Source organism: Saccopteryx leptura, chromosome 3, assembly GCF_036850995.1.
Source record: "Saccopteryx leptura isolate mSacLep1 chromosome 3, mSacLep1_pri_phased_curated, whole genome shotgun sequence".
Taxonomy (NCBI): domain Eukaryota; kingdom Metazoa; phylum Chordata; class Mammalia; order Chiroptera; family Emballonuridae; genus Saccopteryx; species Saccopteryx leptura.
The window spans coordinates 63,825,441-63,844,823 of record NC_089505.1 but is presented as its reverse complement, the minus strand read 5'-3'; the positions used below and the strand labels follow the sequence as shown (position 1 = coordinate 63,844,823).

Sequence of the window (19,383 nt, the reverse complement as noted above, 5' to 3'; positions counted from 1 at the left end):
ATATGTCCCTTTGCAATTTTCTCAATTTCCTTTCCAAGGACCCCCCGGGCCAAAATGGAGGAGGCTGGACTACATTTCCCAGCGCGCCGGGCGGGGGCGCTCTCTGCGCCTGCGCTGCCAAGCGCCCTCTTGGCCTCCAGAGAATTAGAATCATTCTTTTCATTAGCCCGCCCAGTTTGTTTCCTTCCCAACCTCTAACCATGACCGTACTGCCTTCTGGGAGGTGTAGTCCATGGTTGCCTGGACTTCAATTCCCAGCGGGCTTCGGGGCGGGAACCCGGAAGGGGAGGCTGGAGAGGAGCGAGTGGGGGGAAACCCGCGTAGCTGAGGGAGCTTCGGCGCGGGGGAAATGGTGAGAATCCCGAACGGGGGCCGGGGGGCGCTTGAGAGCCGGGGCGGGGGTTCAGGACCAGGTGACGGGAGGGAAGAGGTAGGGGCTAAAGAAGGGGCTGCACAAGGGAGATCGCTTAGGAGAGGGGGTTGGGAGGAATGGGAGCTGGAGGGAATAGTAGTAAAAGAATGGGGGCTGGGGATGGGTCTTGGAGATGGAGAGGGAGTCGAGCTTTGGGTTTGACTGTAAGGGAGCCTAGAGCTCGGGAACGGAGTCCTGAGTTGGAGAAGGGGCTAGGCGTCCAGGTAGAGGCCCTGATGGGGGTAGTTTTGAGGGGATTAACCTGGGGGATATGGAAAGGCATGGGTAGTCAGGGCTAGATGAATGAGGGGATCTGGAGGTTTCAAGGGAGAGACCAGCTGTGGATTTCGTGGAGTGGGGCCTCTAGGTCGGATTGGGAACCGGAGAGCAAGTTGAGACAGTGGGAGAGAGAAATCAACGGTAGAGTGGTGTGTGGGTTAGGCTCCATTGGGGGTGGGATGGGAGCGTGAGATTTAGGGGCCTGGATGTAACAATAATTTTCCTAGTCGAGCCAGAGACTCCTGATAAAGTGGACAGTCACAGAACTGTAAGATAATACGGTCAGATGAGCCATCAAGACACTCTCATATATTTTGCACCCTCACTTCTGTAGTGGGATTTAGAAAAGTATAGTGGTTTATGTGTGTGGGCAGTCCAGCATTCAGATCTTTTATTCTGTCATTCCATTGTGACCTGTGCAAGTTTTCCTTCTCTGAAACTCAGTGCCCTTATCTGTCTTGTGGGAACAGCTTGCCACTGAGAAGAGGGGAGGTGCCATAAGATCTTTACCCTGGCTGGCAGTAAGTCCTCAGTCTCAGAGCTGTTGGTGGGAAGTTCTCCACCCCAGGTATGCCACTGGGTCACAGGTGCTAATAGATTTCCTCCTTTTCAGTCTAGTCCCAGGGGTGGGTTTCTCAAAACCTGACACTGATCTGGGCATACCCCAGTTCAGAAGCACACAGGGGCTCCCCACAATCTATTACAGCTAACACTAAGCAGTTGTTGTGCATTAACTAATTTAATTCTGACAATAGTTCTAAGGTGTAAGTGCTGTTATTATTCCCATTTTACAGAAAGGAAGCAGAGGCACAGAGAAGTTAAGCAACTTTCCCAAGGTTATTGCCATTAAATAGTAGACTCAGGATTCCAACCTAGGCATCCTGGCTCAGAATCTGGCTCTCACTGCTGTAATTTATTCCCCTCCTTTTACTGAAGTACAGCGTAATGAGTAAGTCATGAGTGGGACAGAGATTTGAGAACTGAAGCGTTCTTCAGTTTGAATTTTAGTTCTGTCATTTACTTGCTGTGTGACCTTGGGCAAGTCTTTTGTGCTATCCTTTTTTTTTTTTTTTTTTTTTACAGAGACAGAGAGAGAGTCAGAGAGAGGGATAGATAGGGACAGACAGGCAGGAATGGAGAGAGATGAGAAGCATCAATCATCAGTTTTTTCGGTGTGACACCTTAGTTGTTCATTGATTGCTTTCTCATATGTGCCTTGACTGTGGGCCTTTAGCAGACCGAGTAACCCCTTTCTCGAGCCAGAGACCTTGGGTCCAAGCTGGTGAGCTTTTGTTCAAACCAGATGAGCCTGCGCTCAAACTGGTGACCTCGGGGTCTCGAACCTGGGTCCTCAGCATCCCAGTCCGACGCTCTATCCACTGTGCCACCGCCTGGTCAGGCCTTTTGTCCTATCTTAACTATAGAATGGGATCAGTAACCCTAGGAAGGTTATAACAAGTTTTCATGGAGTAAGCATATAAAGTGCTCAGTAAACGAGTTGTCACTTTTTTTTTTTTTTTGTATTTTTGTATTTTTGTATTTTTCTGAAGCTAGAAATGGGGAGAGACAGTCAGACAGACTCCCGCATGCGCCTGACCGGGATCCACCTGGTACGCCCACAAGGGGGCGATGCTCTGCCCACCAGGGGTGCGATGCTCTGCCCCTCCGGGGCGTCGCTCTGTTGCGACCAGAGCCACTCTAGCGCCTGGGGCAGAGGCCAAGGAGCCATCCCCAGCGCCCGGGCCATCTTTGCTCCAATGGAGCCTTGGCTGCTGGAGGGGAAGAGAGAGACAGAGAGGAAGGAGAGGGGGAGGGGTGGAGAAGCAGATGGGCGCTTCTCCTGTGTGCCCTGGCCGGGAATTGAACCCAGGACTTCTGCACGCCAGGCCGACGCTCCACCACTGAGCCAACCGGCCAGGGCCTCACTTTTTTTTTTTAAACGTGAATGGGAAACAGAGATAGCAATGGAGAGAGACCAGTGTGTGAGACATCCACCATGCTGCCTCTACTTTCTCTCCCACGCTCCGCTCATATCCTGACTCTTCTAGTGCTCCATCTTCTACCCCTGGACTCCCAAGGTGACTCCCTGAGGGAGTGCTCAGAAACTCAATCTGTCCTCATTCCCGTCCCTATCCCTAGCCAAATATAAATAATTCACTTGCCAATGCCCAGCCTTGGCCCAACTCCAGGTATTTCAGTGACGAGGAAATATTTCTAACAATTGTGTGTTTTTTTATTTTTATATTTTTACCCCTCAAACTTTTGGTCATTAGGGCCTCATGGACAGTTTGGCAACTTTGTAATTCATCTTGAAACAGCCTGGTCCTGAGTTTATCACTTAAGTTCTCTGACCCTGATAGGAAACCATTGGTGTCAGATAGATCGAGGTTCAAATCCCCACCCCTGCAGCTGTGTGTCCTTGGCCATGTTGCATTCCCACTCTGGGCAGTTTTCTCCTGTAAAATGGGGCTACATTCCAACCATGAGACTCTTGTAAGGAGTTGATGAGGTTAACATATGAAATGCCTAGTGCTTATTAAGCTCTTAATAAGTATGAAGTCTTTTAATGATTTTTATTCTTTCAAGAAAAATTTATTGAGCAAGCACTCCAGAACCAGAACATCCAGATTTGAATACTGGCTCCGTCACCCACCAGCTATGTGAGTTTGGGCAAGTCACTTAACCCCTCTGGAGCTCCGTTGCCTCTTCGGGAAAATGCGAGTTTATTTCTTGGTTCATCCATAGTGTTGGTAGAGTACCAACTGAGTCCCAACGCCTGCCCTTGGGGAGTTTGCTATTGTCACAACGCGGGGGCAATTCTGCAGCTCTGGTGGCACTTGTGCTCATTTTTCGTCTTTGAGTTTCTCTGTTACTGATTCATTTTTGCCAGCTTTGCCTGCTTGTCATTGTTTTGATGGATTTTTAACATTTTATCTCCAACTCTCAGTGATTTATCAGAAATTGCATTGCTTTAAGGAAAAGTTACCAACCTCTCATTCATCCCTGTATCCCTGTTCCTGGGCACCCTGGGGTAATGTGACACTTTTTCCCCCCTTTCCATTTGTTGATCTTAGAAAATGTGTCTGCTTTCCAAGTTACTTTGCCTTTTCTTAAAATCTTTAAGTGCGTTTTCAGCCTGTGCTTCTCTGAAGCTTACTTGTACAAAACAATATATCTACCGTTTTTAATGGTGTATTTCTAGCAACTGTGGTAAAGCCGTATTATTCCTAAAAACACAGCCTTTCTAGAAAGACTAGGCTCCTCACCTGCTTTGTGATGCCATCCTGACACCTTGCTTAATATCATAACTTCCCCCTTCTTACACTCCCGATCCCTCTTTCTTGCTGTTTGTTTCCCATAGCTCTTGCCACCTTGAAACTTATTATATATTTATTGTCCCTCTCTCCAATTAGTACGTCAGCTCTGTGAAGACAAGGATTTCTTTCTCCTTTTCCCTGCATATCCCCAGTGTTCGGAACAGTGCCTGGCACACAGTAACTGCTCTGTAAATAAATATCTGTTCAGTTAATAAGTTAAGAGCCAGTACCCAGCCGTAACAAAGGAATGGCCATATTTTGCTTATTGTGAGGGAGTAGGATCAGTTTAATTTCAGAATGTGAAATAAAAACAGAAGAAGTCTTTGGCTCAGTCAGTGATGTCCAAACTCTTAGTCAGTCTTACATTTCCTTAATAATCCCAGCACCTCAATAATGAGGCTTTTTCTCAGTTCCTTGCTGGCACTGAATTCTCTCCTGGGTGGATCTCAGTGAATCATCAGCCAACACATGGGTAGGTGCTTTTATTATGAGCATTTTACAGTGAGGAAAATTGAGCCTGACCAAGCATTGGCACAATGGATAAAGTGTCGGACTGCGACATGGAGGACCCAGGTTCAAAACCCCAAATTTGCCGGCTTGAGCACAGGCTCACCAACTTGAGCGCGGAGTCACTGGCTTGAGTAGGGGATCATAGACATGACCCCATGGCCACTGGCTTGAGCCCAAGGTTGCTGGCTTGAGCAAGGGGTCACTTACTCTTCTGTAGCCTCCCCCCCCCCCCCCCCCCCCCGCCATCAAGGCACATGAGAAAGCAATCACTGAATAAATAAGAAGCCGGAACAAAGAATTGATGCTTCTCATCTCTCTCCATTTCTGTCTGTCTGTCCCTCTGACTCTCTCTCTGTCTCTGTCAAAAAAAAAAAAAAAATAGACATTGAGGCATGGAGGGGTAAGCATCCCGCCTGAGGTCATACCCCAGAAGTGGGAGCACGGTGGTGCTGGGAGGCCCTTCCTGGATTCTGTCTCCGTCCTCTGTAGATCTTGATGGTTTGGATTTACAGGATTCCTACTTTTAGGGAGCTAGCTATTAGTCAGAAAGGAAAACTTGCAGGGAGAGATGTCAGTAGACCCTGAGACCAAAAAGCCAAGATGGGTATGAATGGATCGGGATTGTGGACAGATTGGTGCTGGGATAGCTGGTAGGATCGAGAGGGTTGGGGATAGAAGGAACAAGAGCAGGAACAGAGCCATAGTGCCCTGCCACCAATTCCTGTGTGACTGTGAGCAAGTATATTTAGTGAGCACCTGCTCTGTGCCCAGCTCTGTGCCGAACATGACCCTGGCAGCCCTGACCCTAGAATGGAGGCACCCTGAGGTGGGGGAAGGGGTGTCACCTGAGTCAGCATGGGTGATCAGACATTTGTTTTTTATCATTTCCTTCCTTCTTTCTTTGGTTTGTTGTTGATGTTGTTTCCAACATCTGAAGTTGCCTGCTTAGCTCGTTAATTGGCAGCCTTTCTCCTGCCTTTGTGCGTTTAGAGACGGCCCCAACCCTGCTGCGCAGCTGTCCTCCGGGGCTCTCCCTTCACCTTCACTGGGGGTTCCTTTTGCCTCTTTTCTGGGCTAGATCAGATTTCCCTGATCTGGTTGCTTCCTTTTCCTCGATTTATTCCTTCATTTTGGAGAAGCAGATCCTCCAGAAGCTTCCTGAGAAAGGGTTCATGGACATGTGGGGTTTTTTGTGAACTTGAGTCTCTCATGGAAGGGTTTTAAGCACGGGTGTGATATGGCCCGAGTTGTGTTTGGAAAGCTCTCTGGCGAGGATGGAGCAGGAAGAGCTGAACTATTCCAGGGGGCCAAGTGTAGAGGCTGAAGCAGCTGCGCCTTTGTGGAGAGGTCCCAGCCTTCCAGAAACCCCCGGGGTGGAGGATAGATCATTGTCATTCAGCAGTGCCAGGTGCTACAGAGAAGCCTCAGAAGGGAGAGATCCCATGTAGTTGGAAGGGCACTAGGGCACCTTCATCCTAGGAACAGGATTTTTACAGATGAATTTGGCTGGAACAAGCTAGGTTTTCTTTGTATTTTTTTATAAGAGGTTGCCGGCAAATGTGCTGAATGGGTGGCAGTGTTAGGAGTTTGTTCATTCATTCAAACAAATATGAATTGCACAACTGTGAGGTGCTAGGGCATTGCTTCTCAAACTTAAATGTGCATACCACTGCCCTAGACATCTTGTTGAAGACCACACTCTATTCAGCAGGTGTAGGCTGGAGCATTTCTAACCTGCTTCCAGGGGCCCTGGGACCACACTGTAGCGTAGCCTGGTGCTTGGAACTGTTCTAAAAGCTTTTAGCTGCGAGCTTTCGTTTTACTTAGGGGAGACTGACAATAAATTTTATAAACAAAGTTTGTAGTATATTGGATAGTAATGCATGCTAAGGAGAAAATAAATCAGGGAAGGGGAAGAAGAGTGTATATTGATGGGGATCATGTAGGTTTTTTTGTTTGTTTGTTTGTTTTGAGAGACTCAGAAGGACAGACAGACAGGAAGGGAAAGAAATGAGAAGCATCAGTTCTTTGTTACAGCGCCTTAGTTGTTCAATGATTGCTTTCTCATATGTGCCTTGACAGGGGTTATGGGGGTGCTATAGCAGAGCTACTACCCCTTGCCCAAGCCAGCAACCTTAGGCTCAAGCCAGTGACCTTGGGCTTTAAGCCAGCTACCTTTGGGCTCAAACCAGCGACCATGGGGTCATGTCTATGATCCCACACTCAAGCTGGCAACCCCTTGCTCAATCTGGTGAGCCTGTGCTCAAGCCGGATAAGCCCACGCTCAAGCTGGTGACTTTGGGATTTCAAACTGGGGTCCTCTGCGTCTCAGTCCAATGCTCTATCCACTGTGCCAATGCCTGATCAGGCATATCAGGTAGTTTTAAATCAAGGAAAGTCTCATGAAGGTGATTAGAGTCAAAGCTACAGGAGTAAAGGGATGAGCCTTTTGGGTCCCAAGGCAGGGGGATCAGAGAGTGCAAAGGTTCTGAGGGCTGAACAAGATGATCCTTGCAAAGCGCTCCATATACTCAGTGAATAAAACTGCTTGTGCTTCGTGAACTTAGGCTCTGGAGACAGCCAAGCTTATTTGATTCAAAGCTTTGCCAACAAAGCTGTGTCCAAACCAGATTAGTTAGCCATCCTGTATCTCCATTTCATAATCTTTGATGTGAGATTAAAAATAGGGAAATGTGAAAATGAATGAGCTAATATTTATGGAGTACTTAAAGCAAAGCCTGGCTCCCAGTGAGTGCTCAAGTGATAACTGCTGCTGTGATGGTCATTTTCTCTCTAATATATTCATGATGGTCACGATTGTTTATTTGGATGTCTGCCTCCTTTCCCATGTGCTCTTCCTGGTGAGCTCAGTGTCATCTCTGTGTCCTGAGTACCCACCCCAGGGCTGGCATGCAGGAGGACCTCTGAATGTCAGACTAGAGATGTAAAATATCAATCCTCTAATTGTTGGAAACAATCCATCAAGGATGTTCGTTGTGTGGTTCAGGTCCTTACTAATTTTGTCTTTTCAACCGATCTCTTTGGAGAGGTATGTTAAGGTTTCTCATTACAATGGTGGCTGTGCCAAACTCTTTGTCTTCTTGTTTTTTGCTGTATGTATTTTGAGGTCATAGTATTAGAAGCACTTATTATTGTTTTTGCCATTAAACTTTTTTTGAGGACTATGCAGTGACAAGAATACCTGTGTGTTATACTACGTTTTAGACATTCAATAAAGAATTTATTAAGGCTGATTTTCATGATGCATTCATCAAAACAGTCTTAACTATTGTCAAAAGGGCATTGTGCTTGCCTGATCAGGCGGTGGCGCAGCGGATGGAGCGTCGGACTGGGACGTGGAAGAACCCAGGTTCAAGACCCCAAGGTCACCAGCTTGAGCGCGGGCTCATCTGGTTTGAGCAAAAGCTCACCAGCTTGGACCCAAGATCGCTGGCTCCAGCAAGGGGTTATTCGGTCTGCTTAAGGCCCGCGGTCAAGGCACATATGAGAAAGCAATCAATGAACAACTAAGGTGTTGCAATGCGCAACAAAAAACTAATGATTGATGCTTCTCATCTCTCCATTCCTGTCTGTCTGTCCCTGTCTATTCCTCTCTCTGACTCTTTCTGTCTCTGTTAAAAAAATAAATAAATAAATAAAAATTTAAAAAAAAAAAAAGGCATTATGCTCTTCCGGGAACCTTGTCCTTAAGGCATTCCTGGTGGTCTAACATCTGACATGCTGGTCAAGACTGCCCTACAATACAGCCTCTAACAAAACTAAGCTATCATGAACCCCTGGTAATCGAATTGTTTACCTTTATACCAAGAAGGTTGGGAAAGCACCAAATGTGCTCAGGCCAGCTTCGCTGCGTGCATGCAGTGAGACCTAAAATCTAACAAGGTTGTCTAAAACAAAAAAAAAACATGTCAGCAGGGCCTATGGTGGATCCACGTGTGCTAAATGTGCCTGTGACAGGGTCAAGCGTGCTTTCCTTAGTAAGGAGCAGAAAATGTTTGTGAAAGGCCCTGGCCGGTTGGCTCAGAGGTAGAGCGTCAGCCTGGCGTGCGGGGCACCCGGGTTCGATTCCCGGTCAGGGCACACAGGAGAAGCGCCCATTTGCTTCTCCACCCCCCCCCCCGCCTCCTTCCTCTCTGTCTCTCTCTTCCCCTCCCGCAGCCAGGGCTCCATTGGAGCAAGGATGGCCTGGGCGCTGGGGATGGCTCCTTGGCCTCTGCCCCAGGCGCTGGGGTGGCTCTGGTTGCAGCAGAGCGACACCCCGGAGGGGCAGAGCATCGCCCCCTGGTGGGTGTGCCGGGTGGATCCAGTCGGGCGCATGCGGGAGTCTGTCTGACTCTCTCCCTGTTTCCAGCTTCAGAAAAGTACAAAAAAAAAAAAAATGTTTGTGAAAGTATTGAAGGCACAAGCACAGCGTCAGAAAACTAAAACTAAAAAATAAATAAAAATGAAGCTTTTTAGACTAATAAAAAAATTAAAAAGCTAAAAAGGGGAGGGCCATTATAACGCCTATCCTGAGTTCTTAGAGATTTTAAATTTAGATTACCAACTAAATTAAATTATTAAATTATTTTTCTCTTATTTTACTATCAAGAAATTAAGTTATATAGCTTTTTTCTTTTTAATCAAGATTATTTCAGGCCCTGGCCGGTTGGCTCAGTGGTAGAGCGTCGGCGTGCGGGAGTCCTGGGTTCGATTCCCGGCCAGGGCACACAGGAGAAGCACCCATCTGCATCTCCACCCCTCCCCCTCTCCTTCCTCTCTGTCTCTCTCTTCCCCTCCTGCAGCCAAGGCTCCATTGGGGCAAAGATGGCCCAGGTGCTGAGGATGGCTCTATGGCCTCTGCCTCAGGCGCTAGAGTGGCTCTGATTGCAGCAGAGCATCGCCCCCTGGTGGGCATGCCGGGTGGATCCTTGTCGGGCGCCTGCAGGAGTCTGTCTGACTGCCTCCCCATTTCCAAATTCAAGAAAGAAAAAAAAAAGAAAAGAAAAGATTATTTCAATTCTAAGGCCAAATTATGACATGATGCTTGCTTACTTAAAGTTTCTACCTTAGGAGCACTTATGTTGAGAATGTTTTTGTATAATGGATTGTTTTGTTACCATTTTTGTCCCTAGAATACCTTTTGCTTTTTTTTCTTAAGGGGTAATGTCACTCTACCTGTCTCTTGGTTCATATTTGTTTGGTCAGTCTTTTTTTTTTTTTTACATCCAGCTGCTCCTGTTGTGCCCTGAGCGATAAATGGTACCAGCAACGTCTGTGCTCTGGGACCTGCAACGTCTGTGCTCTGGGACGACGCTCCAACCGACCAAGCTATCGGGGCTTAATTTTTATTTAGTTTTAGAAAGACAAAGAGAGGGAGGGAGAGGGGAGTGGGGAAGGGAAGCATTTGTTCCACTCAGTTGTGCATTCTTTGGTTGCTTCCTGTGTGTGCCCTGATACAGGATCAAACCCACAATCTTGTTCCAGGATGATGCGCTTAAGTGACTGAACTAACCAACCAGCCTGGGCTATGGTCAGTCTTTTTCCATCTTTTTACTTTCAGTCTTTCTATGTTGTGATGTTTTATAGTTAAGTGGATCTTCGTGAAACATTTTCTGAAAGCTGACCTAATGTAGGGCTTTGTTCTGGGCTCAGCATGTGAGGAGTTAGAAAATTCTGCCCCAGGGACCTCTCCACCTAGGTCACAGACAGACTTGGGTGTGAAACAGTTTACACTGCCAGGGCCTCCTGAGGTTAAGGACATGGAGGCACAGGGAAGGGAGCTTTGATCTCTCTGGTCCCATGCTGGGCAGTGCTGCTGGAGACACCGTAATGACCACAATAACTCTGGCCCTTCTTCCCTCCCCTCCCCACAGTGTGTACACTCCAGTAGAGGAGACTGATCCATCTTCAGGCAGTAATGAACCAGAGTAGGCAGAGCTGGGACAAGGGAACCCAAAGGATCCCCCCTCTGGGAAGGTGGGTACTTTCCAAGAAGAGGGCTCAAGGAAGGCCTCTCTGTTAAAATTACATTTGAGAGAAGACTGGAATGAAATAAGGAATTTAGCCTAATTAGTGGTGGCGCAGTGGATAGACCATTGTCCTGGGGTGCTGAGGTCGCAGGTTCAAGACCCTGAGGTCACCAGCTTGAGCGTGAAATCATCAACATGATCCCAAGGTTGCTGGCATGAGCAAAGAAGGGGTCACTAGCTAAGCTGGAGCCCCTGGGTCAAGGCACATGTGAGAAGCAATCAACAACTAATATGACACAACTATGAGTTGATGCTTTTCATCTCTCTCCCTTCCTGTCTGTCTTAGTCTCTGTCTCTCTCTCAAAAAAAAAGTGCAATAAAGATATTTTAAAAGAAATAAGAAATTTAGCTATGTGGAGATTTGTGGGGAAAACATTCTAGTTAACAGGAACAGCAAATTCAAAGACGGTAGAAGGAAAGAGCTAGGTGACTCTGAGGAATAATAGATAGCAAAGCCAGGATGGGAGCCCAGAAGTGGGGCCTGACCCAGTCTGGGGGTTTAGCTTCTTGGAAGAGGGAATGGCTGAGCTGAGCTGAGACCCCAGAGAATATATAGTGAAAAAATACGGCACAGAAATCTGGAATCAGATTCTCTGGGTTCATATCTCTACACCAGTCACAATAGTTCTGTGTGAACTTGGGCTGATAGTCAACCTGTCCTGCCTCAGTTTCTTTGTACAGTGTAGATCAGTGGTAGTCAACCTGGTCCCTACCACCCACTAGTGGGCATTCCAGCTTTCATGGTGGGTGGTAGTGGAGGAACCAAAGTATAAATAAAAAGATAGATTTAACTATAGTAAGTTGTTTTATAAAGATTTATTCTGCCAAACTTAGCGAAAATCTGACATAAAGTACTTGGTAAATAATTATTATTATATACTTTAACTTGCTGTAACTCTGCTTTATAAATTTTATAAAGTTACTTTCCTACTTTATTTATTTTTTATTTTATTTTATTTTATTATTTTACAGAGACAGAGAGAGTCAGAGTGAGGGATAGACAGGAACAGACAGGAACGGAGAGATGAGAAGCATCAATCAGTTTTTCATTGCGCATTGCAACATCTTAGTTGTTCATTGATTGCTTTCTCATATGTACCTTGACCATGGGCCTTCAGCAGATTGAGTAACCCCTTGCTTGAGCCAGAGACCTTGGGTCCAAGCTGGTGAGCTTTTTGCTCAAACTAGATGAGCCCACGCTCAAGCTGGCGACCTCAGGGTCTCGAACCTGGGTCCTCAGCATCCCAGTCTGACGCTCAATCCACTGCACCACCGCCTGCTCAGGCTACTTCCCTACTTTGTAAATCACCATTACTGTGGAACCGGTGGGCGGTTAGAAAATTTTACTACTAATAGAGATACAAAAGTGGGCAGTAGGTATAAAATGGTTGACTACCCCTGGTGTAGATGATCATAGCTCCCCCTTGAGTATCAGACAAGGCTGAGAATTCTACACTTGATCTTAGCCAAAAGGCCGAGAAGCGATAAGGCTGAGAATTCTAACCACACTCTATATTAGATTAGGTGTGCACCAGGGTCCCCTGGGTCTGTGAAGGAGTAGGAAGGGATGAGGCTAGATTGAGCTTTTTCCTAAGGGCACTGAGGAATCTTGGCATGTTTTGAACTGGGTAGGGACAGAGTCAAGTTTGTGCTTTAAGAAGACCCTCTCTAGCTGTGATATGTGAGATAGTTAGAAGCTGGAAAGGTGGGTGGGGGAGCAGGGTAGTGGGGGAAGTGGCGCTCAGAGGGGCGCCTGCAGAGGAACACCTTTGGATGTCTCTTCAATCAGCCTGTCATTGAGGATCTATACCGGCGCTGTTCAATAGAAATATAATGCGAGTGGTATGTGTAATTTAAAATCTTCTTGTAGCCACATTAAAAAAAGTCAAAAGAGATTAATTTGAAGTATTTTAACTACATTATATTATATAAGTAACCATATTGCAAAATAATTTTTGAGGTGTTTCATATTCTTTAGTACTAAGTCTAAGTCAGATTTGGGGTTCCTGGTTGAAAAGGCTGAATGGAGAAGTTCTTTTGGCTACATGGCCTGAGCCTTGAATGCCAAGCCCAGAGGCTTAGATTTGGTATCACAGTAGCCATAGCGGGGTTCAGCTATTTGGTTTTCAGGGTGCGATGATCCGCTGTCCCTTTTCCCTTGCAGGAAATCTCGGCCCCCAGGGTTCCTAACCAAAGCTGGGCACTCTCAACTCTCCGATCTTTCTGCTTGCTTCCTTCCGCCCTGGTGTCTCAATCCCAGAGCTGCTTGGCCATTTAAGTCTCAACTGTCAATCAGGGCTCCTGCTTAGAGGGAACATCCCGTAATAAACCTCTCCTTGAATGCGCTGGCCTCTGTCCTTGTTCCTCCTTCTAGCAGGAAGTTGTGAACTGTTCCACATTCTCTTATACACGCTGTTTCCACACCTCCTTCGTCACCTCTTCCCTACTCCTCCCTCTTCCGAAGTTGGGCCCTTTGGCCAAGACCTTCCTTATATAGGCACTGCCGTAACGGCAGCCGTTCATTGGCTGGGGGCATCACGCGCGAGACTGTCAACAAAGGGGCGGAGGGAAAGTAGTCTGCTGGAGGGAGGGAACGAGTGGGCGGGCCCTCTTCCTTCATGTGCGCATGCGTAAATGCTGCCACCGTATCCCCCCCCCACCCCCGCAGGGAGGCGGGGCTTGGCTCATAGGTGAGGGTGCGTTGGGGGCGTGTAGCTTTGAGGGTCGTCTGAAAGGGCGAATTCTGGGGGTGCGGTTACAAAATTTGGGAACTCCCTTCACATACAAGGGATATTTTAAGCCTTGGATAAGTGTCTGCTTGGGTTTGGGAAATACTTGGGGTTTGGGTTTGGGTTTGGGTTTCTTTTGTAATGTAGGTTCCAATGTGTTGTAAGGGTCATCTTTATGGTTTGGGATGTCTGGTTGGTATAAGAGCTCACAGAGAGACTTGAAAGCAAAAATAAAGAATCTAGGAATAGTCATTCTGGAGCAAGAATGCTTGTCCTGACTTCTGTCTGACTTCAGACTTAGGGTTCAGCGTTTCTGTGCCTTTTCTGAACTCAGACTAATACACTGTCTGCCTGCTTCATAGGGAGCGGGAGCATTGGCAGGAATTGTTAGAACAGTACCTAATTAGCTCGCAATGAGCCTGCGTCTGCACGTGTCTGCTGTTACAACAGGTATAGGGTTTCTTTGGGAGTATTTGGGGGTTTTTTTTTTACTGAGAAATTTATGGTTTGGACTTAGTTTTATGTATTAGGGAGCTTTTATGTTTTAGTGATTCTTTTACGATTTGGGAGGCTTCTGTGTAATTAGGAAATACATGTAGAGGTTTAGAAAGAGATGACTATAGAGTTTCAGGAAACTGGTCTTTTGGGGCATTTGTGATTTGGGGAAATTGCTGTGTATGTTGGAGTTCTTGGTAGGCCTGGGGTTTGTGTGCTGAGCGGATATTTATAGGTTTGGAGGTTTCAGGTAGAATTTGGAAAGGTCTGGATATTTGGGGGAGCATTGATGTTTTGGAGATAAAGGAACTGATTGTAGGATTTCAGGGGGCGGTTGGTGAAGGATAACAGCTATAGAAAAAGGCCTTTGCTGTGTTAGTGTCCATTCCTAGGCGTTTAGTTGGTGATCAGTAAACTTAGACATCTGTAGATTTTAGAGGATATATGGCGATTTATTTTATTTATTCTTTTTCTTCTTTTTAGCAAGGAACTTGAATTTCAGTAGGGGTTGTAGGTATTTTAGTGGCAGGTGGGATTAGGGATTATAAGGGTAAGGATTTTTAGGATTTGGAACTCTCTTTGTGATTGATGTCTATGAGTGTTTAGAGACTGTCTAGATTTTGAGTGGTATCTACAGGAACATGAAATGATGGGGTTTTAGTGGTGTTTGTGGAATTTCCTTTATTTGGGACAGGCTATACTTCAGGGGTCAGCAAACTTTTTCCATAAAGGGCAAGCAAGATCATGAATACTGTAGGCTTTGCAAGGCCTGTGTTGCAACTTTTTTTTTCTTTCTTTTAGTGAGAGAGAGAGACGGACAGGAAGGAAGAGTTGAGAAGCATCACTTCTTCGTTGCGGCACCTTTGTTGTTCAGTGATTACCCTCTCATATGTGCCTTGACCAAGGGGCTTCAGCAAAGCCAACGACCCCATGCTCAAGCTAGTGAGCTCTAGCTCAAGCTGGCGACCTTAGGGCTTTGAACCTGGGTCCTCTGAGTCCCAGGCTGATGCTCCATCCACTGTGTCACTGCCTGGTCAGGCTGTGTTGCAACTTCTTAACTGCCATGGTAGCATAAAAGCAGCCATAAACAAGTAAGCATGTGTCAATAAAACTTTATTTGCAAAGACAGGCAGTAGGCCAGATTGAACCAAGGACCAGTTTGCTGACATCTAGTCTATAGACTTGTGGAGGTCTCCAGGGTATTTTGGTTTCGTGATGTCTGGAGGCAAATGGGCCAGGGAATGATTAAGATTGAGGGATAAGGCCCTGGCAGGCTGGCTCAGTGGTAGAGCGTCGGGCCGGCATGTAGAAGTCCCAGGTTTGATCCCTGGTCAGGGCACTCAGGAGAAGCACCCATCTGTGGCACACAGGAGAAGCACCCATCTGCTTCTCCACCCTTCCCCCTCTCCTTCCTCTCTATCTCTTCCCCTCCTGCAGCCAAGGCTCCATTGGAGCAAAGTTGGCCCGGGCGCTGAGGGCGGCTCCATGGCCTCCGCCTCAGACACGCCACAATGGAGTGACGCCCCAGATGGGCAGAGCATCACCCCCGGTAGGCATGCAGGGTGGATCCCGGTTGGGTGCATGCGGGAGTCTGTCTGATTGACTCTCCGCTTCTAACTTAAAAAAATACAAAAAAACCCACTGAGGGATATACTACCTGTTTGTCCTGCAGTGTCAAGTAGTCATGTCTGACTCATAAGCAGAAATGCCTCCAGATTAGGTCAGATACACAAAATTGTTGCAAAATAAAATGGCTGAATTGAAAAGTCCTGAAAGCAAGTTTGAGAGCCTGATCTTTCACTGTGTAATGCTTCCCCATGCTGAGCCTGCATACAACTTGGAGAGGAGGCTAGACTAGAGCAGGCCCTCTTATCCTTGGGCCCTATGGATGTGCTTAAGGGAATTATCTGCACAGTGTTGTACAAGTGTATGTATTTTTCTAGGAGAGGATACACAGCTTTTAAAAATACTTAAAGAGCCCCATGAGCTGAACAAGGTGAGGAGCCAGTTTCTTAAGGGCCTGTCTGGCCCTGGCCTCTGATTTTCTTCCTTGCCCACCCATCTCATTCCTTCTCTGGGCTCGAATAGCCATAGCAGTGGGCAGAGCTGAGAATTCTTGTATTTTCAGGAACTGGCTACATGATGAGCAAATAGAAAAAGGAGGAGCTGTCTGTCAGTTGGTATTTTCACTGAAGTTTAAGGGTTATAGCACCAGAAGGCCTCTGGATTTCATCAAAGGCAGTGGGCAATGGGCAGGGAGTATGATCTGTAGGGTTGGAGCAAGCTACCAGCTCTGTTCATACTCTGGATGTTAAAAGAGGGGGCCCCCTCGGTAGCCCTCCATTTGCTCACATGTGCAGTGGGACAGGAATAGAGTTCTTGATGGTCTGATTTGGTTAGTTCCATTAGGAGAGGCTGAGGTCAAAGTGGTACTGGGAGGACAGGCTCCCCCATCTCCCAACCTCCTCTTTCCTGTCTCCAGGTGGCCTGTGGAGTCCCCTACCACCATCCATGTCCTGAGATGCATGATCCCCTGCCTGTCTGACACCATTCCCCAGAATGGACCGTGGTGGCCTCCTGCCCTTCCAGTTATGGTGCCCCCGGCCCTTTGGCACCTACTCACAGAACCAGACGCGCCCGCCTTCCACAGCCCTCAAGCCATCAACCTGCCCTGAGTCAGGCGGCAGGGCTGATCCTGACCACAGGCCTGCCCACTCAGAGAACACACCACCCACCTTGACCACGGAGGCCCCCACCTCCCAGCCTGCCCCGCTCCTCTCAACAGCAGGTGCTGGCGATGAGGGTCGAGTCCTACTGGACACATGGTATGTTATCAAGCCTGGGAATACAAAAGAGAAGGTGGCCTTCTTTGTGGCTCACCAGTGTGGTGGCGGCAGCAGGGCCAGCTCCATGAAGGTCAAAGGGCATTGGGGCAGTGACAGTTCCAAGGCCAAACGGAGGAGGCGCTGCCTTGAGCCCACTAAAGCACCCCCAGACCCAGGGGGCCAGGAGGGGCCCCCTGCTGCTCAGGGGACCCCAGGCTCAACTGGTGAGGATGTTGACCTGCTCTCTGTGGCTGAGATGGTGGCCCTGGTGGAACAGCGGGCTGCCCTGGCCCTGCAGAACTACCCACATCCTGGCACCCCGGCGCCTGTGGTCTTTGTGTCAGCAGAGCAGGGTGGGCCTACCAAGGGGCTGGGGTCTGAAAGGCGGGCTGGTGGTGGGGACTGCAGCCGTGTGGCAGAGGCGGTGGCCCACTTTGAGGCCCAGCGGGACAACCCTCCGGCCAAGGGCCTCCGCAAGGAGGAGCGGCCTGGGCCAGGCCCGGGGGAGGTACGCATTGCCTTCCGTATCTCCAATGGCCGAGAGCCCCGTCCACCAGATGGCAGCTTGCCCAATGGGAGTGGGGGCCGGCCAGGCTGTGCCTACCCGGGCAGCCCAGGCCTTGGGGCCCGAGCCAAGGACAAGATCACCTGCGACCTATACCAGCTCATCAGCCCCTCTCGGGATGCCCTCCCCAGCAATGTGGAGTTCCTTCTGGCCAGAGCAGACGAAGCCAGCGATGGGGAGATCCCAGCCCCTGCCAGGCCCGAGGACACTCCCCCAGCCCCCCCTCCTCCCCCTGCCCGGGACTGCGGAGCATCTGGCTTCCACGTGGATGTGGTGGTGACAGGTGTGGTGGACGAGTGCATCTTCTTTGGCAAAGATGGTACCAAGAATGTGAAGGAGGAGACAGTGTGCTTAACAGTCAGCCCTGAGGAGCCACCCCCACCTGGCCAGCTCTTCTTCCTCCAGTCCCGTGGGCCTGATGGACCTCCTGAGCCACCCCCAGCCGACTCACCAGCCACTGCACCAGGCCCGGACGATGCGGAGGGCACAGCGGACACCTCCCTGTGCCGTCTGTATCGGCACGTGTCACACGACTTCCTGGAGATCCGCTTCAAGATCCAGAGGCTGCTGGAGCCGCGGCAGTATATGCTCCTGCTGCCCGAGCATGTGCTGGTCAAGATCTTCAGCTTCCTGCCTACTCGGGCCCTGGCGGCCCTCAAGTGCACCTGCCATCACTTCAAGGGTATCATTGAAGCATTCGGTGTGCGGGCCACAGACTCGCGCTGGAGCCGAGACCCCCTCTACCGCGATGACCCTTGCAAGCAATGCCGCAAGAGATACGAGAAGGGAGATGTGTCACTCTGCCGCTGGCACCCTAAGCCCTACCACCATGACCTGCCTTACGGACGTTCCTACTGGATGTGCTGCCGCCGAGCCGACCGCGAGACGCCTGGCTGCCGCCTGGGTTTGCACGATAACAACTGGGTGCTGCCCTGCAATGGGCCTGGTGGGGGTGGGGGCCGGGCCGGCAGGGAGGAGGGGAGGTGAAGCCGGGGGAGGGTGGGGAAGCCCACCATGCCCACCCCCTCCCCTGGGAGCCAGGGCCAGGACTGGGCCACCAGCCCATACCACCTATCCATGCAGCATTGACCCCCCCTCCAGAACTGAGCTGGGGTTCAGGGGCATGACCTAAGAAAGCACTCTGATGGACCCCTATTGGTTTCCTACTCTTCAGACCCAGGGCCAGGGACCCTCCAGGAGGGTGTTTGTTATTAGCATCTCAAGTTTCTTCTCCATTCAGCCCTAGCACTCTTCCTGCCACTCCACACACCCCAGGGACCCACCAGCAGGGAGCAGACGGCAGCTAATTTTGGTACTACTTAAGGGTTCCCCCATCCTGGCCCCTGCCAGCCCCTCCCCCAGTTCTCTGTCTCTGGAGCTGTGTTCTCTCTCCCAAGAGGCTGAGAACCCAAGGCTGGTACGTCTCTCCTAACCTACTGTGCCAGGCAGGGCTCACCTCCTCTTCAAGAATTGGGAGGCTATCCGATCATAGATCAGATTGGGCACGTTTCATGGCAGCCTGCCATTTCTAGATGTTTCTCCCATTAAAACAATAAAAATCATTCTTTTCTCCTTAACTACCAATCTCTCCACTTCCCCCAAAGGGGAAGAAAAAAACACAAAGACTATAAAGATTTCCCTCCTCCCATTATTTAAGCTATTGCCATCACCACCGCTCAAAAAAACCACAAAAAACTGTGAAGCCCTTCGCCTTGCTCTTGACAGCGTGGGGGCCGGTGGGCAGGGACTGGGTTTGAATTTCTGGGTTGTTTCTCCTTCTGTTCTAGGTACTTGTTCAGGCATTGGGGTCTCTCTCCACCCTGAGCCACATGTTTCTTTAGAAACCTTTGGTTAACTGAGACCTTGATTTTTTTTTATTTTTTATTTTTTTAAGGCTATCTGGTCTGGGGTGTTTTTGTTTGTTCTGTTTGGGTTTTCTCTTTTTTGTTCTTGTTTTTTCATCCCTGTGGTTCTGGAAGCTTCTAGCATGTGGCATCTGACCAATTTTGAATTGGTCCTTTCTATAAAATTTGTATTTATAAGGCTGGACCCAGACTGGTTTGTGTGTTGTTCAGGGACGGGATTTGGGAGAGAATCGAGTCATATATCTGTGCCTGGTAATATGGAAAAAGCTGAGGAAAAAGGATCCTTAGCCAAGACCTTTAAAGAGAGGAAGGGAAAGAGCAAGAGAGAGACAGGAACATCAATATGTTCTGGTA

General features: G+C 48.7%; 1 protein-coding gene across 4 annotated transcripts; it reads left to right on the top strand.

Annotated features, from left to right (window-relative positions):
• Positions 1-264: 264 nt before the first annotated feature.
• FBXO46 (F-box protein 46) lies at positions 265-19,213 on the top strand. 4 transcript variants are annotated; one of them, XM_066373783.1, is made up of 4 exons: positions 266-352; positions 9,751-10,051; positions 10,395-10,497; positions 16,257-19,213. In XM_066373783.1, the coding sequence occupies exon 4, from the start codon at positions 16,334-16,336 to the stop codon at positions 18,149-18,151; it is 1,818 nt and encodes a 605-aa protein (XP_066229880.1). In that variant the 5' UTR covers positions 266-352; positions 9,751-10,051; positions 10,395-10,497; positions 16,257-16,333; the 3' UTR covers positions 18,152-19,213. The 4 variants fall into 4 exon arrangements, with proteins under 4 accessions (XP_066229878.1, XP_066229880.1, XP_066229879.1 ...); XM_066373782.1 differs by adding an exon at positions 1,162-1,259 and having other exon boundaries at positions 288-352; positions 9,751-10,497; XM_066373781.1 differs by lacking the exons at positions 9,751-10,051; positions 10,395-10,497 and having other exon boundaries at positions 265-352.
• Positions 19,214-19,383: the final 170 nt, after the last annotated feature.